Below are 23,012 nucleotides of genomic sequence, written 5' to 3' on the forward strand. Positions count from 1 at the left end.
ACACGAAAATTGCCTCAGATCATCTTCAGACCATGCTGGCAAAAAGTTAAGGAATTCAAGTTGATTTGTCCAACTGTTCTCGAATGACACGTGAACAAGTTTGACGAAAAGCACGCAAAAATGCATGTGAGGCTATATCTCGGCATAGGTTTGGCATATTGAGACCAAACTTGGTGTGTGTTATAATATCCATGACCTGAGACTACCTGCAGTGTTTCGACGCAGTGCCACCTAGTGGTCAGGAGATATGAAAAATGCATATTTGGCTTATAACTTCTGAATGGTCTCTTTAGATTCAGTAAGTCATGTTGAGTCCAATGATATCCAGATTTTTTTGTATCAGCCATTTTAGGTGTCAGCCATTTTGAATTATGTTTTAAAATGCTGTATTTTTTGAAAGCATTATCGTATCGTTACAAAAATAATTACAAAAATATTCGGCTCCATGCCCTGAAGGTACTCAAAAAGTTTGGTGGCAGCGCCACCTTGTGGTCAAGATTTATAATGAAATATCTAAAAAATGGTAATAACTTTTGAATCGATTAGACTATTGAAATAAAAATGGTCTCTCTATATTCTTTGTGTCATGCCGAGAACATCAATTCCAATTATGCCAAAATTGGCCATACTTCCTGTCGAAATGTTGAAAATCTACTTTTTCGAACTCCTCCTAGACCGTTAGTCCGATTTTCACCAAATTTGACGCGGATCATCTTCAGAGCCCACTGGCTAAAAGTTATCAATATACGAAACGGTTCTCATTTAGCGCATCAACAAATTTGCTGGAAGGATGCCAAAATGCATTTGAGGCTGTATCTCAACAAAGCTTTGACATATTTACACCAAACTTTGTATGTGTCATTGTCACCTCACACTGACCATGCCACATCAATTTGGTAACAGCGCCACCTATTGGCCAAGAGTAATTATAACAACATCATAAAACATTATATTTTTTATCAGCACTTTTCTCATACTTACATTACCTCTTCACTCAATTTCCATTAAAAGCTAATTTTGTCTGAAAATGCATATCAGAAATAAATAATATAAAATAATAAAAAAGGAAATAAAATGCATGTTTCTAAAGCATCCTGTCATTTGCATTTGCATATTCAATTTCTATACCAAAGCAAAGCACGTGATTCATAGCTGATGTTACGGGAGGAAAAGCTTAGCTATGCCAGTTTAGGCCACATACACTATTATTGCTATTTGTTAGATATCTGAATTGATGTGTATTTTTCAAGATAATTATTAATAATTACTGGCCAGTATTAATACTTTAATATTCTAGATTAAAGCTTTACTTAACAATGATGTGCATCCCTACAGCAATTGGTTTTCAGTTCTGTGTTCATAATGTTTGTCTTTGGCAGAACAGGTGTGTATCAGGGCATCTTCAGTGTGTGTGTGTGTGTGTGTGTGTGTGTGTGTGTGTGGCATTCAGTCTCTTGGACAGTTCACAGAGTGTTTGGAAATGGACTGTACCATCTTCAGCACTCTGAGGGGGTTCAGACTGATTTATTGTGCGCAATGCTCCACCTCCACGAGTAAAATGTAAACAGCTTCTAATGCTGTATTTTGAGTTTATTGCCTCAACAGGCATCCCACCCCATAACAAGCAATTATGATCTCTGAATATCACTAAAGTGATTGTTGGAGTTGTACATACCAAAATCACTGCCTCAAAATAAAACATTTTAATGGATAACTACAAGAGCAAACCATGAAAATCTGTCCTCATTATGAACTGAATTTTGCACTATGTAGATATTTTTTTATGACAATTAAAATGTATGTTCTCACATTAAAAGTCGCTTAGATTATTGTGTTCTCATTTTATATATTATCTAAGGTATTCGATGAGCCTTTGTCCACCAATCTATCGTAGAAATCAAAAGACTGAGATGAACTGGACTGGAGCGCTCTGGGAATTCACTCAAAAGTGCCGCTCAATGCATTGTTCTCCACTAGATGTCGTCGCAGGACATTACATGTGATCATACAACGGTTCAAACCGAAGACGGAAGAGTTTTATGGATTGAAAACCTTTTATGATGAAGAATCTCTCATAAACTATGAATTATTGGGATGATGGATAAGTTAGCAGATCTGATTCAACTCTAAATGTACTGTGTGGGGCGGGGTTGTGGACCTGGGGGAGGAGTTCAGACTTCAGAAATATAGATTCATGGCATTATTGTGATAGTTATATTTTCGGGTGATCATATTGTACTTTTCAAAAATGAGGGCACTGGCCTTAGCGGCAGTATAGGGTGGTATAAAGAACCACCCAATAGCATAAAGCATGTCAACAGGAAAAAATATGAATAAAAAGTATATATATAAAAAAAACAGGACAATTTAGCTATTTATAAAGGTCTGAAAAGGGGATGTGACTGGTGGGGGCCCTATCTATATTTTTAATGAGTATGAAACCCACTGATCAGGCTGATGTGTTTCTAATTTCACGTGAGGAAAGCAATGGTTTCCTACTAATCTGGTTAACATCAGTGTAAAAGTGTATGGTCATTGTGTGAACGTAATGTCTGAAATGTTTACTGCATATGTCATTCTGTTCGAGATAATGTTTAAAAACAGTGGGTAAATACTAAAATGTAAGATCTTATTTATTTATTTATTTATTTATTTTTGATGAATGTTCCGGAAGTAAAGCACCATTTGTGATTTTTTGTTTTTTATAACTATCAAACGTTTTCCCTTCATATTGCTTTTTTATTATTAAAAATAACCATATCTCTTAAAGATGATAGCTAGAATCAAATATACATACATTAAGGGGTAATAAAAGTAAAACATACTACTGATTGGAATGCATATCATTGCATAACAAGAACTGTTTTACATACTCTTTTATAAAATAGTATGCAGTATTCAGTATATACTGCTTAGTATGCAGCAAGAATCACGCCATTGCGAACACAGTCAGTGTCATTGTCTGAGCATGCGTGCATGGTGACAAACCCACGAGACTCCACCTTCCAGTAACAAGAGATGATGTATCACGAGCACACCGGCGACAGAGGCACAGAAATCAGCCGATGCTTTCACAAAGCCATTGCATCTGATGTGAAAGTTTATTATACTGCGCAAAGCTATTAGAATACAGGTCCACGCGTGGGAGAACACGAGAGAGAAGACTGCGCTCAGTTTGCTGGTGGGAAGCAGCACAAATGAAGCGATGGAGACGGATGAACTGGTGCATGTCATAAATGCGTGATTGCATGGACGCTTTTCCGTCGAATTCAAACGGGTTTTTGCGACGAATCTATGCACTGTGATAATTGTTCCTGATAAGGTCCAAGCGACTAGTCCAGAGTGCCAAATGGCAGCCTCATAGAGGGCAAACTGGAATTGGAGATGGAAGAAACGCATTTCACAGCCCTCTTTTGGAGGCCTCGATCACACTAACTTCTGTCTGAACTGCCGTTTTCAGCACCACGGACAGCGACCATGAACAGGTTACGCCGGAAAGCATGTGTGGCTCTTCTGTTGTTCACTTTGTTCATTTTTGGTACTATGATGGGCCTACGAACCCTCAAACCCACTGATGGCTTCTCGGATCTTGCTCCAGGAATGGAGTTGATGCCTTTGATTGGAGAGCGAATGGACCAGGGACCCAATCAAGTAGTTGAATCAGCAGGTCACAAAGGTGCTGGGGGCAGTGACACCAAGATAGTGTTTTCCAACTCTGGTCCTGACCACAGCATATTCTATGACATTCACATCTTCTATTATTTATGGTATGGCTCGCCACAGATGGACGGTAGTTATATACACTGGGACCATGTACTGGTACCACACTGGGATCCCAAAATAGCTGCCAGTCACCCAAATGGACGACACAATCCTCCAGATGACATTGCGTCCAGTTATTACCCTGAACTGGGACCCTACAGCTCCAGAGATCCAGATGTTATTGAATCCCATATGGCACAAATCGAAGCGGCAGCTGCAGGTTTTATGGCCAAGATACAATTTGATGAATTATATATTTATTTTTATGTTTCTTTGGCTATTATAGTACAATGTAGATGGCCTTTCATCATTAAAAAAAAATAAATAGAGATGAAATGTTGCTTGTAGAGCAATGTGTTTCTACTTCTGATGCCAGGTGTGGTGGTCCTGTCCTGGTACCCTCCTGGTGTGGCAGATGAACATGGCAAACCCACTGAGGATGTAGTGCCAGCTGTAATGGATGCTGCCCATAGACACAGTATCAAGGTAACTGGTGAGAGATCCATAAAACTTATCTGCTTACACAAACACTTGGATTATAGAGGTTTTTTTCTTATGTATTAGTTTTAAACACTGTCAGAAAAGAATACGCACAATATGTACCTTTAGGGGTAAGGCTGCTTGAAATTTTGCTGAAATGCTGTAAATGTCAGTCCATAAAAAATTGGCAATTATGTGCGAATGTAAATAAAGTGAACATAGCGCACATTGTGTTACAAAAATTCATTAAACTCAGGGCACTTTCAAAGATGGGTTTGTCAGAGACGCATTAACTGTAAACTGAGCTGCTCTGAAAGCATAGTATTACAAGCTGCCTGTGTGTAAACTATACAGCTACAGCTAGTTTTTAACTAAATGTCTACTTCTTTAGCTATTTACCTACTTCTTTAGATTGCTTTCTTTTATTTGATAATTGCAATTTTATTTTAAAAGATATATTGCTATTTCAGTTTAACAGATTAATTGTGAACCCTCATTTGTTCGTTTTAATGTTACATGCTTCTCATGAATTCCCAGCCCCCCTGCAGCTCCCTCTCCGTCCCCCAGGAGGTTACGAACCCCTGCCTTAGAGTACTACCCTTAAGGGAATCTTTGAAAAACCTTTAGATACAAAGATGTTCCTTTAAGATGCCCCAGTGACAAATTGCTGTACCCCTAAATATACCCTTTTTTCTGTGAGTGAAGGTATATCTGAGGTCATATTTATGTGGTTGTCATTTCATGGCAATTTAGTGACCTATGTGTTCTACAGCTGTTCATCTTGAACGGTTAAAGTGAAAGGAAAACATAACTTCCACAACAAGTCTGTGCTTATTAAAATAACAAATATATTGGCTATGTTGTAAGACTTCATATAAAGACCTCTGTTATGTATCACAGTTTTCACATTACATCACCCATATGGTGTGTAAATTGTCAGGAAATAAGCCTGATATTATATCTTATTTTGTGTCTTATTGTTTTTCTTATAAAGGAAGTAAATATGATTTTACATATGACCATTCCTTGTAGGATTTCATTTAAAAATTCAACAAGATTTTACTAGTACAACTCGAATTCCGGAAAAGTTGGGACGTTTTTTAAATTTTAATAAAATGAAAACTAAAAGACTTTCAAATCACATGAGCCAATATTTTATTCACAATAGAACATAGATAACATAGCAAATGTTTAAACTGAGAAAGTTTACAATTTTATGCACAAAATGAGCTCATTTCAATTTTGATTTCTGCTACAGGTCTCAAAATAGTTGGGACGGGGCATGTTTACCATGGTGTAGCATCTCCTTTTCTTTTCAAAACAGTTTGAAGATGTCTGGGCATTGAGGCTATGAGTTGCTGGAGTTTTGCTGCTGGAATTTGGTCCCATTCTTGCCTTATATAGATTTCCAGCTGCTGAAGAGTTCGTGGTCGTCTTTGACGTATTTTTCGTTTAATGATGCGCCAAATGTTCTCTATAGGTGAAAGATCTGGACTGCAGGCAGGCCAGGTTAGCACCCGGACTCTTCTACGACGAAGCCATGCTGTTGTTATAGCTGCAGTATGTGGTTTTGCATTGTCCTGCTGAAATAAACAAGGCCTTCCCTGAAATAGACGTTGTTTGGAGGGAAGCATATGTTGCTCTAAAACCTTTATATACCTTTTAGCATTCACAGAGCCTTCCAAAACATGCAAGCTGCCCATACCGTATGCACTTATGCACCCCCATACCATCAGAGATGCTGGCTTTTGAACTGAACGCTGATAACATGCTGGAAGGTCTCCCTCCTCTTTAGCCCGGAGGACACGGCGTCCGTGATTTCCAACAAGAATGTCAAATTTGGACTCGTCTGACCATAAAACACTATTCCACTTTGAAATAGTCCATTTTAAATGAGCCTTGGCCCACAGGACACGACGGCGCTTCTGGACCATGTTCACATATGGCTTCACTTTTGACGTTGAGGAACATTGTTTTTAAAGTTTTCCACAATTTTTTTACGCAGTCTTTCACAGATTGGAGAGCCTCTGCCCATCTTTACTTCTGAGAGACTCTGCTTCTCTAAGACAAAGCTTTTATAGCTAATCATGTTACAGACCTGATATCAATTAACTAGATGTTCTCCCAGCTGAATCTTTTCAAAACTGCTTGCTTTTTTAGCCATTTGTTGCCCCCGTGCCAACTTTTTTGAGACCTGTAGCAGGCATTAAATTTTTAATGAGCTAATTAAGTGGATAAAAGTGTAAAATATCTCAGTTTAAACATTTTCTACGTTATCTATGTTCTATTGTGAATAAAATATTGGCTCATGTGATTTGAAATTCCTTTAGTTTTCATTTTATTAAAATTTAAAAAACGTCCCAACTTTTCCGGAATTCGGGTTGTAGTTAATAAAATAATAGATAGGCACTGTCGCTTAACTGCCTGATAAGTTGTTACTGGGCCTTTTTGTCCATCATGTTTTGTAAGCCCAGAATCCCCTGGTGTCTAAAGAAGCCAGTAGGGAACACAGAGATTATTGTAATGTTGTTGTCAGTGTATGAGTTGTGTTTTCTTCCCATGTGTCATAGAATGGTTCAATTTTAGCCATAACATTGGGACTATTCATTTTTAAATAGCTTCATCAGTACAGTATGTCCTTTATCTGTAAAGTAATTTGCAGAACGTCATGCTGTTTCCAAAAGACCTCGACCTGCTCAACTGCTCTGTTTTGGGTATATTCGTGGTATTCGTTTGGAAACAGAAAGCAATAACAGTCATTTGTGCTCATTCATGAGTGCTCCCAGTGGCTGCTTGAGCAGTGAATGAATGAAGAGTATCTCTTCACTGGATGTGCTTCGTTCTGGTCTTTATGTTTGACAATAATGGTGACATTTCTCACTATTTCTCTTAACGTGTTATGTTGAAAGCATAACTTGAACTTGTTAATTGAACTTGAAAGCAGGTTATTATCACTTGCATTTTAACAAAAGATTGAGAAATCCCACCCCACTTCTGTCTTTGCGAGTCTGAGCTGAAGGTGTTGTCTCATCCCGGCTAAGATGTCAGAAAGGCACAAAAACACTGAGGTTGTCAAGATGGTGTATTTGTGTGATCGAATCTAATGTGTTGTGAACCACTGAACCCTGAGGCACTCCGATGGTCAATTGATGTGACTTAGACACATTGCCTTCCAGAAAACCTTGTAGAAACTGTCCATGCGCTGTGGATGTCATATTTGGGATGAATTACTACTTTAGTCTTTTTGAGTTTTTCTAAACATCTTTAAAACTTTCCAACCACCAAAGCACTACATCTTCCCTTGATTAGAAATGTTAATCTCATTTGCATTTCATGTTTATTTATTTTTTTAAACAGACATTTTGTGCTTGGCTGTTAGATGGCAGCGCAATAGAGATTTCAGAAGGGAACTGACACCTCTGATTTGCAAAAATCTGTCAAAGCAAATTCACAATTCACCAGAACATGTTCAGGCCACCATCATTTTGTTCTTATCCATTGTATGAGTGTGACAACTTTGTGAGATTTAACAACAAACATGGGCAGAGGCTTTTTCTTTCTATCCTCTTTTTCTACGTAGAGTCAGTAACTGACTACACTGGCGGTCAGTCCTCAAGAGACAGAGGGCAACCTCATTCTCAAAAGACTGGTGTAGAGCAGATGTTCATGTCCAAACTGACCGTGATAGACAGAGCTGCGTCACTAAATTCAGGTTGTGATGGAAACAGTTTATGAAGCCCTTCTGGATTGGCGGTGTGGAAAAATGGTGGGTGTTTGCGCTTGGCTTTTCTCATTCAAGGCTCTAAGGGCTTTGCAGTTCAATCAGCCTTGTATATGTCGCCGTCACTGAAGTGGAGAGGGTCTGTCTCCTCTGAGTATTCAACATGACACGTCTGTGTCTTGAGCTACCATGTTTCTGGGACTTTGAGAAAGTCATCTGTCAGAAACCTTACAAAGGTGTTGCAGCAGAATAGAGCAAAATTATCAGTATCTCTGATACATGGGTAATCTTTTGCCTCCAGTGCATTGTGAACTTATGAACGTTTGTTGTAAAGAAATAAGATAACACTTTAGTTTAGGAGCCAATTCTCACTGTTTACTCTTATAAAGCACATATGAATGCCTTATTCTGCATGACCATATGTTAGATCCCTTAATCCTACTCCATACTTAAACTTAACCACTACCTTACTAACTGTTAGTAAGCATAATTAATACGAGTTTTTTGAAGTCTTAGTTAATAGTGAGAACTGGACCTTCAAATAAAGTGTGACCAAAAAAAAAAAGTGAACTCTTTATAGTTGTGAAATGTTAATTTAATGAACTACACCTGTGATTTTGGACACCTGGAGTTCCTTCATCTTCTGAAAATCATTAACACACCAGCACTTAATCTCCCATGCAGCATTTATTTGATCAGATGACACCTGTTTTGATATTTTTGCATTTAATGCAATGGCATTTAACATTTTTTAGTGTCTTACTTAACTTAGTATTACTGTTTAGTATCATTTGTGTGCTCTCTGCTGTATCATCAAGATTTGTATCAGTTTATTGCAGGCATACAGACAGATGTGTTTGAATGAGACATGATTTAGAAACTTCTAGAAACGGTCTTACTTCGATACCTTCAACTCTTTTCAGGTAGCGTTTCACCTGCAGCCCTACAAAGGCCGGACAGAGCTCAGTGTGCACGACAACATCAAATACATCATTGACAAGTACGTTACACCTCCTCAGTACCTCGATACCTCACGTCGTACCAGAACTAAAGATCACTTTAGCGCTTCTCCGTCCTGATGAGCTGGCTTGTTTTAAACTCAGGAGTTAGGGTGAAATTCAATCCAGCCTAACAGAAAAGAGAGTGGTGGTTTAAAAACAGAGGTCTTTTCTTCCATTAATCAGTCATGAAACAGAACGTATAACATGACCCGATGGTATTGTGTCTAACTCACTCAGGTTCAAGAGAACAACGGCTGCAGTGTGTAACTCTATAACACTATAAGATGATGATTCATTTTGTTAAGCAAATATATTAAAGTCATTTGTCCTTGAATTGTTCTCTAGCAACAGGAACGCTTTGGAAAGAAAGACATGTAAAGCTGAGCTAAGTAAGTGTAGGTTTATATGACCTGAGTGTCATCTGTACAAAGAACAAAGACACGTAATATTTCAGAAAGCACAGAACGATGAAGAACGCTGTTATAAAACTCTCTTATATTTGGGTTGTAGTTAGCTTAAAGGGATAGTTCACACACAAATTGAAATTCTGTCATGAATGAATCACCCTCATGTCGTTCCAAACGCATTATACATTTATTCATCTTCAGAACAGAAATTAAGATATTTCTGATGAAATCCAAGAGCTTTCTGGCCCTCCATAGACAGCAAGGTAACTACCAAAGTAAAGGCACAGAAAGGTTTTATATAATATATTTTACTTCCCGTAACTTCTTTACCACAAGATATATTTCATTAATTTAATGCATTATGTATCATGAACTAATATTATGAACACACATGAATTAAAAAATGAATATATATTCATGAATTAACATTACAGTATGCTTTGATTTAGGAATGCTGTAAAAATGTTGCATTCTTAGTTCACAATATCTTATTACTAAGTAATATAATTGTTACTTAATATTGTTTTATGTAAAAGTTATGATTCGTAGAAAATTGCAGAATATATAGCTATATAAATAGATAATTTAAATACATGTTATATGTACTATAATAGAGCTGTGTTCTAAACAGAGTCCAGTAGAAATAAACACATCCCTGTATTTACAGATACGGGACACACAGAGCTTTCTACAGGTTCAGGTCCAGCGCTGGGAGGATCCTTCCGCTCTTTTATGTGTACGACTCGTATCTTACCCCGCCGGAGGCCTGGGCTGAGCTGCTGACCGTCAGGGGCTCTCACAGTCTCCGAGGAACGCCTTACGATGGCATCTTCATCGCCTTAATCGTGGAGGAGCGTCACAAGCAGGACATCCTGGCTGGAGGCTTCGACGGCATGTACACCTACTTTGCTTCTAACGGCTTCTCCTTTGGATCTTCTCACCAGAACTGGAAAGCGATCAAAGCATTTTGCGACAAGAACAACTTGCTGTTTGTGCCCAGTGCTGGACCTGGTTATGTGGACACCGCCGTCCGGCCGTGGAACAACCACAACACACGCAACCGGGTGAATGGACGATATTACGAGACCTCTTTGCAGGCAGTGATGTCCGTGAGGCCTGATATCATCACAGTGACTTCATTTAATGAGTGGCATGAAGGAACTCAGATTGAGAGGGCCGTGCCTAAGAAGACTGTGGCCCGTCTGTATTTGGACTACAAGCCCCATCAGCCAGACCACTATCTGGAGCTCACCAGGAAGTGGGCAGAACATTTCAGTAAGGAGAAAGAGCAGTGGCTTATGTGACCGGACCTCGTAACGTCTTACCATTGTTTGGTTTTTATGTTATTGTTGTTATCAGTGTTACCGATTACTGTCTTTCAATTTATGCATACATTTTAAGGGCAACGGATTAGCAAGGACGAGACACCTTCTTGCTCTTTCACTCGGTCTATTTATAAACAATTGATTTACTGTCTTGCAGACGGATTTCTTTCAAGAATCTTCATAATGTAAAAAACAAAAAAGAAAGAAAAAAAAACAATGATTGAGATCTGTCTAAAAATGAAAGTTGCATTTGTCCTTTCTCATTCATTCAAGTGCATATGCATACATGGGACATCACGAACAGCCCAAAACATGCGAGTTTGCCATCGCTGACATCAAACCTGGCACGAAATGTCTTGATGTGCCATAATTGAGCGGATATGACTGTAAACTCAAAGTTAGCGCGCAGTTTTTATGGTATGCCTTAATGGGTTTTGTTATTAATATATATTTTTTTCTTTTTCGTTTTACTTTGTCATTTTTTTACCTAAACAGCATCTGTCATCCTATGGAGAAGAGAAGTGAGAACATTGTGCTACATGCCTCCTTTTGTATTCAGAGTGTGGTTTGGAAGTGCATAGGATTGAGTGAATTTGTCATTTTTGCTAGTCTTTTAACATTAGACATTGCATCAGACTTGTGTTAGCAGCAACAGTGTGGCCTCAGTATTTAAAGACTATATCTTTGTTGTGTGATTGGATGACATATAAATAGTTGGTGGTTGTGGATATAGATTGTTTGTTTGAATAATGGCTGATTTATTACGTTCAGTAAATCCTAATTATGCATATTGTAACTCACATTTATTATTAAACAATAAAAGTAAATCAACTGTTTTGTTAATGCTGTATTTCACAGACAATAACAGACTGAGCAGGATGAATTGGTCTGAAGTCATCATAAACTGTCACATTTAAGTCTGTCTCAAATTGAATAAGAATGATTTTATAAAGAAGTAACACACAAATGTGTCCCACTCATTTTTCATTAGTACAGTATTATTTAATGCAGGATACTCCTAAACTAGAACTTACATTTATTTTGATGTGATGTACACAAATTTGAGTTTCATTAAGCTTATGTTACCCTCTTGGACATAGCACAACATTGACATTTTACAACTAGAGGACGGTGGAGTCATGTGTGATGAATGTTTAGTGTAATGATCACGACACTGTAATTAATCAAACTGTGTCCAGATAGATTTCATGTTGAGCTAATGTTAGCCACAGCTGTTATAGCAGTCTATGAATTGTCAGCCCCACACAAAGCTTATTTGTGTAATTACACTGTAACAACTTAAAATACCTTTGAAATCTGCAGGGCCAAGGAATTCGGGTAAATTTATCATTTAAGCTTGTCCAGAAAAGCACACACAGGTATTCATCATAGTGGACATGATCGTAAATGTCCATAAATGCCTTTGTGTGCCTCTCCAAAACATAGGCAAAAACGGATCACCAAGGATGCAAAAAGAGGAATATATAAACACTTAAGTACAAATGAAGGAAACAAGATAATGCACAATTCAACTACAAACAGGTCGAAACAGTTACCAAGGCAAAAAACAAGGAACTCAAGACAGGCAGGCAGACAAGCAAAAACCAAAAATAAAACTAACACAGACAAACTAAAAATAATCCTGAAAGTAGGGAATAGATAGCTGTATAATCTTTCATTCACGAACATCACCAAGGTTTCTTTTCTTTGCGGAATATGTCAAGGTCCCGTTTGAGTCCCGTTTTATTTCTATTTGTTGAAGAAACATTATCCATAGATATTTTGCACAATAATAACTTTGCTGGTCTTAATATCTTTATAAGAGAGATTCGAATTTCACAATTAGCAGATGATACTCTATTCTTGAAGGTCTTGAAGTCTTAACTACAATCAATGCTTTCTCTAACACTTCTGGGCTCAAACTTAATTTAAATGTGAAATTATTTGCTTATTTGATACTGTAGAAAAGGAAAATTGAAAATACAAATCAAAAATGAAGTTAAATATTTGGGAATTCATATAACAAAAAAATAATAATTAGTAGACAATTTCAGAATTTTTCTCAATAGTAATCGAAAACAAATTATATTTTTAAGAATTGGCTCCAAAGAGATTTATCAATTTTAGACAGTTTTCTTATCCAATACAGTAGGATTTTCCAGATTTGTGTACCCTTCCCTGTCTTTAGCTGTAGATAATCACACCTCCAAAAATATAGATAAGATTTTCCTTGATTTTATTTGGAACAATAAATCTCACAAATTGAAGAAATATGTTTTAGCAAACAAAAGGAGTGATGGGGGTCTTGAAGTCCTGAATTTTGATGATGCTAAAAATACATTTAAAATTAATTGGTTAAAAAATCTTTGCTTGGGTCAGATTCTTTGTGGTATTTTATTCCTAATAATTTATTTAAGAGGGTAGCTGGCCTTTCTTTTTTGATGAAATGCAATTACTCTACTGGTAAGTTACCAATTAAACTGGCTAGATTTCATCAACAAGCATTGTTAGCCTGGAAACTTTTCCCCCACAAAACTATCTTATGGAATAATTTGGATATTAAAATCAGAAATAGATCATTTTTTTCTGATAAATGATTTGATAAAAACATATTTTTTGTTGCTAATCTATCCAACTCTAATGGCGATTTGTTATCTTATGAATGCTTTATGAATATCCATCAATGTCCCATTCCGTTTAAAGAATTTAACTCTGTTATAAAGGCCATTCCTGTTGGATTCATATGTTTAATGAAAGCTTCCCTTTCCTACGAGTCATGCACAAAACAACTTTCACAGTAATGTTTGGGAGGTGTGTCGCTTTTAAGTAAAGAATGTAATAATACATTTATTCGTCAACTTTCTCAATCTCGAAACTCAATTTCTCCAAAAGGGAAATTTTTGGGGTTCTAAAATAGATAATATTATTAGAGGAAAACATGGTTATTACCATATAAGTACTGTATACCGAATAAAGTGAAAGAAGTGCACTTTCAAATTTTGCATAATATATACCCTATAATGATATACCCTATCTACATTTTGTGACGCAGCTGATATATGTACCTTCTGTAAAAAAGAAAGTGAATATAGTTGCCATTTATTTTTCTCGTGTAACGTTTCATAACTTTTCTGGAAGGATTTGAGTTCTTATTGTTTTTCTAACGTCAACAAAATCCACTGTTAACTTTCTTATCCTTGTGGCAAAGTTCTATTTTCTCAAACAGAAAAAAAAAACTACTTTTATAGATTTCCTATGTGAAGTAGAACATTTCATTAAATCACTAAGATTAATTAATACCAAAAAATATATATAGATATATTTCTTTTTTTGAGGAGATATTATTAAATCTTTCATGTACCGTGATTAATACTTGGTTTGATGTATTTTTGTGTCTTTTTATTATTATTATTATATAATCCTCTTTCCTTTATTTGTTCTGTTGCTGTTTTTTCTCTCTTTCTTCTCTTCCATTAGTTCAGATGACTTTGGATGTATTGTTAATACATGTTATGTAATGTATGCTAAGTTGTATCTCTCTAACGTCATTTTGCTAATTACAATTTTCAACGTGAATCTGTGGTGAAGAGGGGAACTGCAGCGCGCTCTAACGGAGAGCCATCGGGGGTGTTTCCGCATGAGCACAGTCCGGATACACACACGGACAGCGCGGACGCGGACTACTTGTCTTCATACTACCGAGAGCGCGCGCTGATGGTCCGCTGAATGCACACCTGGCTGTCTTAGTATTGTTTTATTGACGGAATGTACCGGTTCGAGTAACAGCTGGCTTCTTCACACATCCTGCGCATGTGCAATGGTGCTTTTGAAATCTGCTGACCGCGCGGACACAAAAGATGTGAGGCACGCGGTGGTCTCGCGCACACTCTCTGATGAGGTCTCGCGGACGCCGCTTTATTTTCACGTTACCTTCCGTGAACCAACCTCGCTCCACCACCAACCAAGACGATATCAATCCGCTTCAGCTACGTGTCTGCTTCAGGTCAGTAACATGTGACATGTGTCTCTGTGTTTTCTTTTTCTTTTGTCTGTGTGGAGAAGTGGATCAAATAAACAAAGGATAAATCCTTTAGTTTAAATGCGCTCACACGAATAGCATTTATATGGTTATATTGTGTTTCATTTATTATTATTCTGAGAATAGACATGTGATCTACTTCCTCACCCGAATTGCTCCACAACTTGTAACCTCCTACATCAACATTTGGATATGATAAATGCTGAATTAAAGCAATTATGATATAGCATTTTATGCCTGTTTTCCGCATAGACTGTATGATTCTCCGAGCCTGTCAATCAACATTAGAGCGCCACCCACAGGATAACGCAGGGACGGACATCTGTCAAAATCTGCATGTGTTTAAGAGATTAGAATAAAGTTTACAAAATGTTTTTCACATATTAGTGCTACGACCCAGCCACTATCATCGCTTGTATTACAGCGTCACGCGCCTTCTTTTTAAACATTATTTATTTTTTTCAATCCCTCATTAAAGAATAATCACGTCAGCACTTATATTTTTGCACTGATTGACTATTAAATGCATTGGAGAATACAGTGAACATAAATGAAAAGAAACCAAGTTGCTTGTCATGTGTTCCTAGCAAGCAACCATAAATAAGCCCCAAAACCGCAACACGCCTCCCGATTTGTTCACGCATCTTTACAAAAAAGAAAAAAAATAGAAGAAAGCCAAAGTTCGTATTATATGCAGACTTGGCAACTCTGGTGGGTACACACCACACACTGAAGTTGTCATGTGACTCCTATCTCCTTATCCCTGATTGGTGGACCTGGGGGTGTTACAACTCCTCTACATTAAGTGATGACTGCGCACTCCGATGCGCTCGCGCAGCTCACCCTGCCGACACCTTTAGAAAAACCATTGTTTGGCTCATTTATTTTTACCATTTCACTTTGCACTGTGTTTTTCCATATGCTGACATTGTTCAGGCCGATGCTCGGTACCACAGCGCTTACAACTGTCCTGCTCCGTGCCTTGCTTTCCTTTGAAGGAGTTTGCACCGATCACGATCTTTGGCATCCTCTAACCTCCCGTTTCGACGTGAATCTCATCTCTGCACTGACAGATTTGAATTGCCTGCTTCAAGGTAAGCTCTGTTTCTCTCAACAAACGTTGTCTGACCTTTGCATCCCTGAACTATCTGTAAGTTGCACGTATTTGCTTTGAGTCTAACAGCAAACAGTGTTCAATGCAGGAGCACATCTTATTAGTTTAATTCTTTTTAGGTAAACGGTGAGCAGTACATTTGGCTAGAACATCATCCAGCTTATTTCTATCATCCTCGAAGACGAAGGTATTATACACTTTAACAGTTTCTGTATGAGGCTGACACCTAGTGGACATTTCAGTATGTGAGATGTTTACAGACACGCTTGCTTTGCACACTTCTCTCAAACACACACACACACACACAACCAGGAAACTCCGTGAGAAACTGACACTGATCTGCTGTTGTATGTATTGGTGTAGATGCAGTGAAATGGCTGAAGCCACGGTTTCGGAGGATCAGTTCATCTGTCCGGTGTGTCTGGACCTCCTGAAGGACCCAGTGGCCATCGCCTGTGGACACAGTTACTGTATGAGCTGCATCACAGACTGCTGGGACCAGGAGGATCAGAAGAGGGTCTACAGCTGCCCTCAGTGCAGACACACCTTCAGTCCCAGACCTAGGATCAGTAAAAACACCATGCTGGCTGAAGTGGTGGAGAAACTGAAGAAGACCGAACTAAAAGCTGCTGTTCCTGCTGGATCTGGAGACGTGGAGTGTGACGTCTGTACTGGAAGAAAACACAGAGCCGTCAAGTCCTGTCTGGTGTGTCTGGAGTCTTACTGTCAAACCCACTTTGAGAGCCATCAGGAGTTTCGCTCTGGAAAGAGACACAAAGTGACCAATGCCAATGGACGTCTGCAGCAGATGATCTGCCAGAGACACGAGAAGCTTCTGGAGGTCTTCTGTCGTACTGACCAGCAGTTTGTTTGCATGATGTGTGCAATGGAAGAACATAAAACCCATGAGACTGTGTCAACTGCAGCAGAGAGGACGGAGAAAGAGGTAAGAGCTGAAATGAAACACATTGATGTTTTAATGTTCCTCTTCACTGCAGTATCCATGTGATCTACACTTCCACTGAGAGTCACTACATGACGCCTCAAGATGAACTCACCTTTGTCACATCGTTCAAGTTCCCAACTATAACTAAACATGAGGTTCTGTTTTGACAGTAATAATTAGGGTGGCTTCAGGAAGACAACCAACTGACTTCTTCTTCTTAGACTACATTTCTGAATGCTACTCGTCCTAGAGCTTTCATGCTAGAACCACCAAACTCAGCCCAACTCTTCAGACCCATCCGACTTATGGTTTTCATAAAAATTCAAGATTCAAAACCATAAAAATTCCGTAGACTTTCATTAATGGAATGTTCAGACGAGCCAAGACTGTCAGAATTCAAATGTAAACAAACTGAAGCCCGAAAGACTCCATTAAGCTTCCCTTCCTTGTACTATTTAGAATCAACTTAAACGAATTCTAATGTTTCTAGTCTATCTGATCTATCCATCGTAGTGACATGCTAATCATGCTAGAAACATGCTAGTAACATCTAATCTAGCTAAATTTTCTTTAGGCTTTTACAACCGCTTTAAACTTTCAGGCTAGGCTTTCTCAAGCCAACAACCTTGACAAACCTTTTATCTTGTTATATATGCTCTGTTTTAGGAAAAGTAGAACATTTGAAATGCTGATGGATGTATTTGTCTCCAGGTGTTTTGTGTTTTTCTGTCCTACAGAAACAGCTGAAGGAGACGCAGAGAAAGCTCCGGCAGAGGATCCAGCAGAGACAGAAAGATCTTGAGCAGCTGAGAGACGCTGTGGAGTCTCATGAGGTGAGTTTGGAGAAGAAGAGACGTTTGACTGCTCTTTCAGTCCCTGAGCTGATTGTGATGTGTGTCTGACAGCGCTCCGCACAGACAGCGGTGGAGGACAGTGAGAGGATGTTCTCTGAGCTCATCCGCTCCATGGAGAGAAGCCGCTCTGAGGTGACACAGCGGATCAGAGATCAGGAGAAGACTGCAGTGAGTCGAGCTCAAGGACAGATGCAGAGACTGGAGCAGGAGATTGAAGATCTGAAGAAGAGAAACACTGAGCTGGAGCAGCTTTCACACACAGACGATCACATCCATTTCCTGCAGGTAACAGAGGTCTAGAAAAGAAAAAAACCCTGCTGTTAAAGTCTTTAATTTTGATTAGAAATGTGGTCGTTACCATGTAAAACTGGTTTCACTCGGGTACTCCGCAGTAATGATGTCACCTAATGAGACCGTTTTGCATCGTGATTGTGCATTTGAACTGTTTAATCACTAAAATCACGAGTTTAATTATGTTTAAAAATGTCTCCTCTTTAAGGATTCCTCTTGAGGGAGTAAAGCTTTATTCACATTTCATTTTTTTATTTTGTGTATAGCTAAAAGTTTCAAGATGGATGTCAGTTTTTATTAACTGTTATTTTAATATCCAGATCATATTTGCTTCAAAAGTGACTGTTATTAAAGATGTCTATTAGTGTATGTAGTGTTCAGTATCTTTGTGTTTAGTTATGTTCATCTTAGGTTTTTTCTTCCTGTAGAGTCTTCAGTGTTTCTCGGCTCCTCCTGAATCTACAGAAGTCATCTCTGTCAGTTTCCTCTCTTCTTTTGATGGCGTGAGCGAATCTGTCCGTCAGCTGAGACTCAAACTGGAGGATTTCTGCAAAGAGGAGATTAATTATCTATCTGGTAAAATATTACAGTTTCATCTGCTCTCTGGGCCAAACATCATCTAATATCATACGGAAAGTCTTAGGCAATGAATACAGGTATGGTTTTCTCTCTGAGTGTTTCGATCTGCTGTTTTCACAGTCACTCACAGTAACACTGTCCCCAGGACCAGAGAGGATCTCCTACAATGTAAGTCACTGACAAACACAATGACACGCATCTGACAGAAAACATTATTCTTAAAACCACTACAAACCAAAATACAACTATATGTGATGCCCAATACTTTAATAATGACTGATCACCATAGCAAAATTACAACAACAAATCCAGTGCATTTCTACAATGTCTGTTCTGTCTATGGGATATGGGACCTGGTATTCGGTTTAAAAATGACTAATTTCATTTTTTTTTTTTTTGAGCGAGATGATAACTTTTTATATACGGTGCACTTTCAGATTTAAAACTTTGCGGGATGTTTTCATTCACCTAGAGCTGTGTTACACACTGCATGAAAGATCATTTTCAAAAATCCATAACAGAAGTAGGCTACTTTAAAATAAAAGTAACTTTTTTTTTACGACTCCTGATTCCAGTGTTGTTGTTGTCTCCATCAGATTCCCAGCAGCTCACTCTGGACCCAAACACGGCACACATACGCCTCAGTCTGTCTGAGGGGAACCGAGTGGTGACTTGCACTGGCACACCCCAGCTGTATCCTGATCATCCGGACAGATTTGATTATTACCCTCAGGTGTTGTGTAGAGAGAGTGTGTATGGACGCTGTTACTGGGAGCTGGAGTGGAGTGGATCTGTTTATGGTGTTGGTATATCAGTGTCATATAAGAGCGTCAGCAGGAAGGGATCGGGTTATGAGTGTTTCTTTGGATTCAATGATCAGTCCTGGAGTTTGTCCTGCTCTCCCTCCAGTTTCTCATTCTGGCACAATAACAAACAGACTAAACTCCCCGTTCCCTCCAGCTGCTGTAGGATAGGAGTGTTTGTGGATCACGGTGCAGGAACTCTGTCCTTCTACAGCGTCTCTGACTCAATGAGCCTCATCCACACAGTCCAGACCACATTCACTCAGCCGCTCTATCCCGGGTTCAACGTCTATGGTCGTCAGTCATCAGCAAAACTATTAGAAGTATGTGCAATGTAGAGATTTTACACTTTTATCAGGGGTTAAAGCAAAAAAAAACTGAGCCTGAACTTTATTCTGGGGGTTGCGTGGGGTGGACAAAAACAGATATTGATTTTCCTTGAAACTAACTAGGAATATATCTGCTATTGCCATTAGCCCTTTATAGGCTCAGACTACAGATAATGGAGGGATATTACAGTTACACAAAACTACAGTTCAGTTCAATTAACAACAACTGAAACATTAACATGTTCAAGAGCTGGTAACTTAAACGGGGTTCGTACAGATTTCCAAGATTTCAAGGACTTGCACTATTCAATTCAAGTGTATTTGTATAGCGCTTTTTACAATACAAATTGTTACAAAGCAACTTTACAGAAAATGTATGTTTCTACAATAATTAGTAATAGCTTATAAGTGGTGACTGTCAGTTTGTGCACGTATGACAGGATTTTTAGAAAAAATTAATACAAGACGTAGTCAGCCAGATGATGAACATTAATAATATTATTAATAATTGATAATTATTATATGATGCAATCACACTTGTAGCAATATTTGTTAGTTCCGTTTTTAATCTAGATTTAAACAGAGAGAGTGTGTCTGAACCCCGGCCATTATCAGGAAGGCTATTCCAGAGTTTGGGAGCCAAATGTGAAAAAGCTCTACCTCCTTTAGTGGACTTTGCTATCCTAGGAACTACCAAAAGTCCAGTGTTTTGTGACCTTAGGGTGCGTGATGGATTGTAGCGTGGTAGAAGGCTAGTTAGGTACGCAGGAGCTAAACCATTTAGGGCCTTATAGGTAAGTAATGATAATTTGTAACAGATACGGAACTTAATAGGTAGCCATTGCAGAGACTGTAAAATTGGGGTAATATGATCATATTTTCTTGACCTGGTAAGGACTCTAGCTGCTGCATTTTGGACTACCTGTAGCTTGTTTATTGAAGAAGCAGGACAACCACCTAGAAGTGCATTACAATAGTCCAGTCTAGAGGTCATGAATGCATGAACTAGCTTTTCTGCATCAGAAACAGATAACATGTTTCGTAGCTTGGCAATGTTTCTAAGATGGAAAAATGCAGTTTTTGTAACATGGGAAATATGATTTTCAAATGACAAGTTGCTGTCTAATATAACACCCAGATTTTTGACTGTAGAGGAAGTAACAGTACATCCGTCTAGTTGCAGATTGTAATCTACAAGATTCTGTGTAGTGTTTGGTCCAATAATTAATATCTCTGTCTTATACGAATTTAATTGGAGAAAATTTTTGGTCATCCAATCTTTTACATTTTTAACACACTCTGTTAGCTTAGATAATTGGGAAGTTTCATCTGGTCTCGTTGAGATATATAGCTGAGTATCATCAGCATAACAGTGGAAGCTGATTCCGTATTTTCTAATAATATTACCAAGGGGCAACATGTATATTGAAAATAGAAGGGGACCTAGGACGGATCCTTGTGGCACCCCATATTTTACTAGTGATAAATGAGATGACACCCCATTTAAATAAACAAAATGGTAGCGATCGGACAGGTAGGATCTAAACCATCTTAGAGCCTGCCCTTGAATACCTGTATAGTTTTGTAATCGATCTATGAGTATGTCATGATCTATGGTGTTGAACGCAGCACTAAGATCAAGTAAAACTAGAAATGAGATGCAGCTCAAAAAAGTTCACTACTTTTTTGGTTTTCAAGGACAAATCAGATCTCGCTTATCAATCAATATTGTTATTATCTTTCAAATTCCAATAAACTAATCAAACCAAATGTTACAAATAATGTGCAGCACATGCAGTGACTGGCAACTTAAACAATTGAAAGAATACTATGACAAAGTTATCCTTTCCTTATTCAAACTGATTTTATTTTTCATGAATATATGATTGACCTGGAGAATGAAAGCCATGTCATACATGTGTAAAATTATGAACTTTAACACTCTCACAGACACTAGGGGTGTGACAATACACTTAACTTACAAGGTGAGACAAAATGCAGATACTTTGTTCACTAGAACGAGACAATCTTTTAAAACTTTAAGAAATTTTCGAATTACAAAATATTTGTGTTTTAATCACAAAACAGTGCAGTTGTATTTTGAAATGTTTTAACTAATCTAGTGCTTATTTGGTGGTTGGGGTTTGTCACGTTGCTAATTTTACACAAGGTTTACAAAATTTGTCTAAAAAAGGTTTTTATATAATGAAAAATTTGCCTTATTACAAACTGTTTTTTTACCCCCTTCTGAGGCCTGAAATAGAGAACCTGAAATGGAGAACAATATTTTGCTGAATGTGATTTTGTGCTGCACCTTGTCTGGTTTAGGACTGTCATGGATAAGTAAAGATGACAATAAAATAGCAAATCCCTACTTTAATAAGTGATTTATTGAATCATTCATACAAACGATTAGTTCAAAAAATTCAAAGGAATGTCTTTAAATCCTAATCGAGGAAAAAAATCTTACCTTCTGTTGTCGTCTTTTTAATGAACTTCAGAAGTTATGCTTGAACCATTTTGCACCGAAAAATGACAGAAACTTACTTTATCTTGTGGCAGCTTGTTACAGTACCGAGTTCTGTTTGGCCAATCTCCATTATTTAGTTCGTGAAGTAGAGAATTTTTAACATTTAATTTGTATTATAAATTTTACATAATACACAACATTATTAATCTAAAGAGGATGGTTGGGGGGATGCTTTTTGTCTTTTTTTTTTCCACAGGGGTATGCAATCCACCTTCAATTCAAGCCCTGACTATTAAATTAAATTAAAATACAGTGCATTCAGGCTATCAATTTTTACCTATCATGTGTTCCCGGGGAATCAACCCCAACCTTGCGCTTGATAGCGCAGTGCTCTACCAATTGAGCTACAGGAACACTATATATACACAGGTGCTGGTCATATAATTAGAAATCATCAAAAAGTTGATTTATTTCTTTAATTCCATTCAAAAAGAGGAACTTGTATATTATATTCATTCATTACACTCAGACTGATATATTTCAAATGTTTATTTCTTTTAATTTTGATGATTATAACTGACAACGAAGGAAAACCCCAAATTCATTATCTCAGAAAATTAGAATATCACTTAAGACCAATACAAAGAAAGGATTTTTAGAAAAGTTAAAAATGAAAAGTATGAGCATGTATAGCACTCAATACTTAGTTGGGTCTCCTTTTGCCTGAATTCCTGCAGCAATGTGGCGTGGCATGGAGTCGATCAGTCTGTGGCACTGCTCAGGTGTTATGAGATCCCAGGTTGCTCTGATAGTGGCCTTCAGCTCTTCTGCATTCTTGGGTCTGGCATATCACATCTTCCTCTTCACAATACCCCATAGATGTTCTACTGT

At 38.0% G+C, this 23,012-nt stretch overlaps 2 protein-coding genes across 2 annotated transcripts; both read left to right on the top strand.

Moving 5' to 3' along the window:
- Nucleotides 1–2,994: 2,994 nt before the first annotated feature.
- On the top strand, nt 2,995–10,937 carry LOC132104531 (glycoprotein endo-alpha-1,2-mannosidase-like protein). Its single transcript, XM_059510083.1, has 4 exons — nt 2,995–3,982; nt 4,139–4,248; nt 8,887–8,963; nt 10,039–10,937. Exons 1-4 carry the CDS (start codon nt 3,478–3,480, stop codon nt 10,673–10,675), a joined length of 1,329 nt encoding a protein of 442 aa, XP_059366066.1. The 5' UTR covers nt 2,995–3,477; the 3' UTR covers nt 10,676–10,937.
- A 4,356-nt stretch (nt 10,938–15,293) lies between these two features.
- On the top strand, nt 15,294–19,924 carry LOC132104532 (tripartite motif-containing protein 16-like). The gene is made up of 8 exons (XM_059510085.1): nt 15,294–15,829; nt 15,969–16,036; nt 16,213–16,795; nt 17,533–17,628; nt 17,701–17,934; nt 18,369–18,516; nt 18,640–18,687; nt 19,116–19,924. The coding sequence occupies exons 3-8, from the start codon at nt 16,223–16,225 to the stop codon at nt 19,658–19,660; spliced, it is 1,644 nt and encodes a 547-aa protein (XP_059366068.1). The 5' UTR covers nt 15,294–15,829; nt 15,969–16,036; nt 16,213–16,222; the 3' UTR covers nt 19,661–19,924.
- Nucleotides 19,925–23,012: the final 3,088 nt, after the last annotated feature.

This window comes from Carassius carassius, chromosome 25 (assembly GCF_963082965.1).
Source record: "Carassius carassius chromosome 25, fCarCar2.1, whole genome shotgun sequence".
Classification (NCBI taxonomy): Eukaryota; Metazoa; Chordata; class Actinopteri; order Cypriniformes; family Cyprinidae; genus Carassius; species Carassius carassius.

Coding starts and splice junctions, on each gene's coding strand:
- LOC132104531 (XM_059510083.1), top strand. CDS start 3,478: ATGAACAGGTTACGCCGGAAAGCATGTGTGGCTCTTCTGTTGTTCACT. Junction 4,249..8,886: donor CCCATAGACACAGTATCAAG/GTAACTGGTGAG, acceptor AACTCTTTTCAG/GTAGCGTTTCACCTGCAGCC. Junction 8,964..10,038: donor ATCAAATACATCATTGACAA/GTACGTTACACC, acceptor CTGTATTTACAG/ATACGGGACACACAGAGCTT.
- LOC132104532 (XM_059510085.1), top strand. CDS start 16,223: ATGGCTGAAGCCACGGTTTCGGAGGATCAGTTCATCTGTCCGGTGTGT. Junction 17,935..18,368: donor ATCACATCCATTTCCTGCAG/GTAACAGAGGTC, acceptor TTCTTCCTGTAG/AGTCTTCAGTGTTTCTCGGC. Junction 18,688..19,115: donor CAGAGAGGATCTCCTACAAT/GTAAGTCACTGA, acceptor TGTCTCCATCAG/ATTCCCAGCAGCTCACTCTG.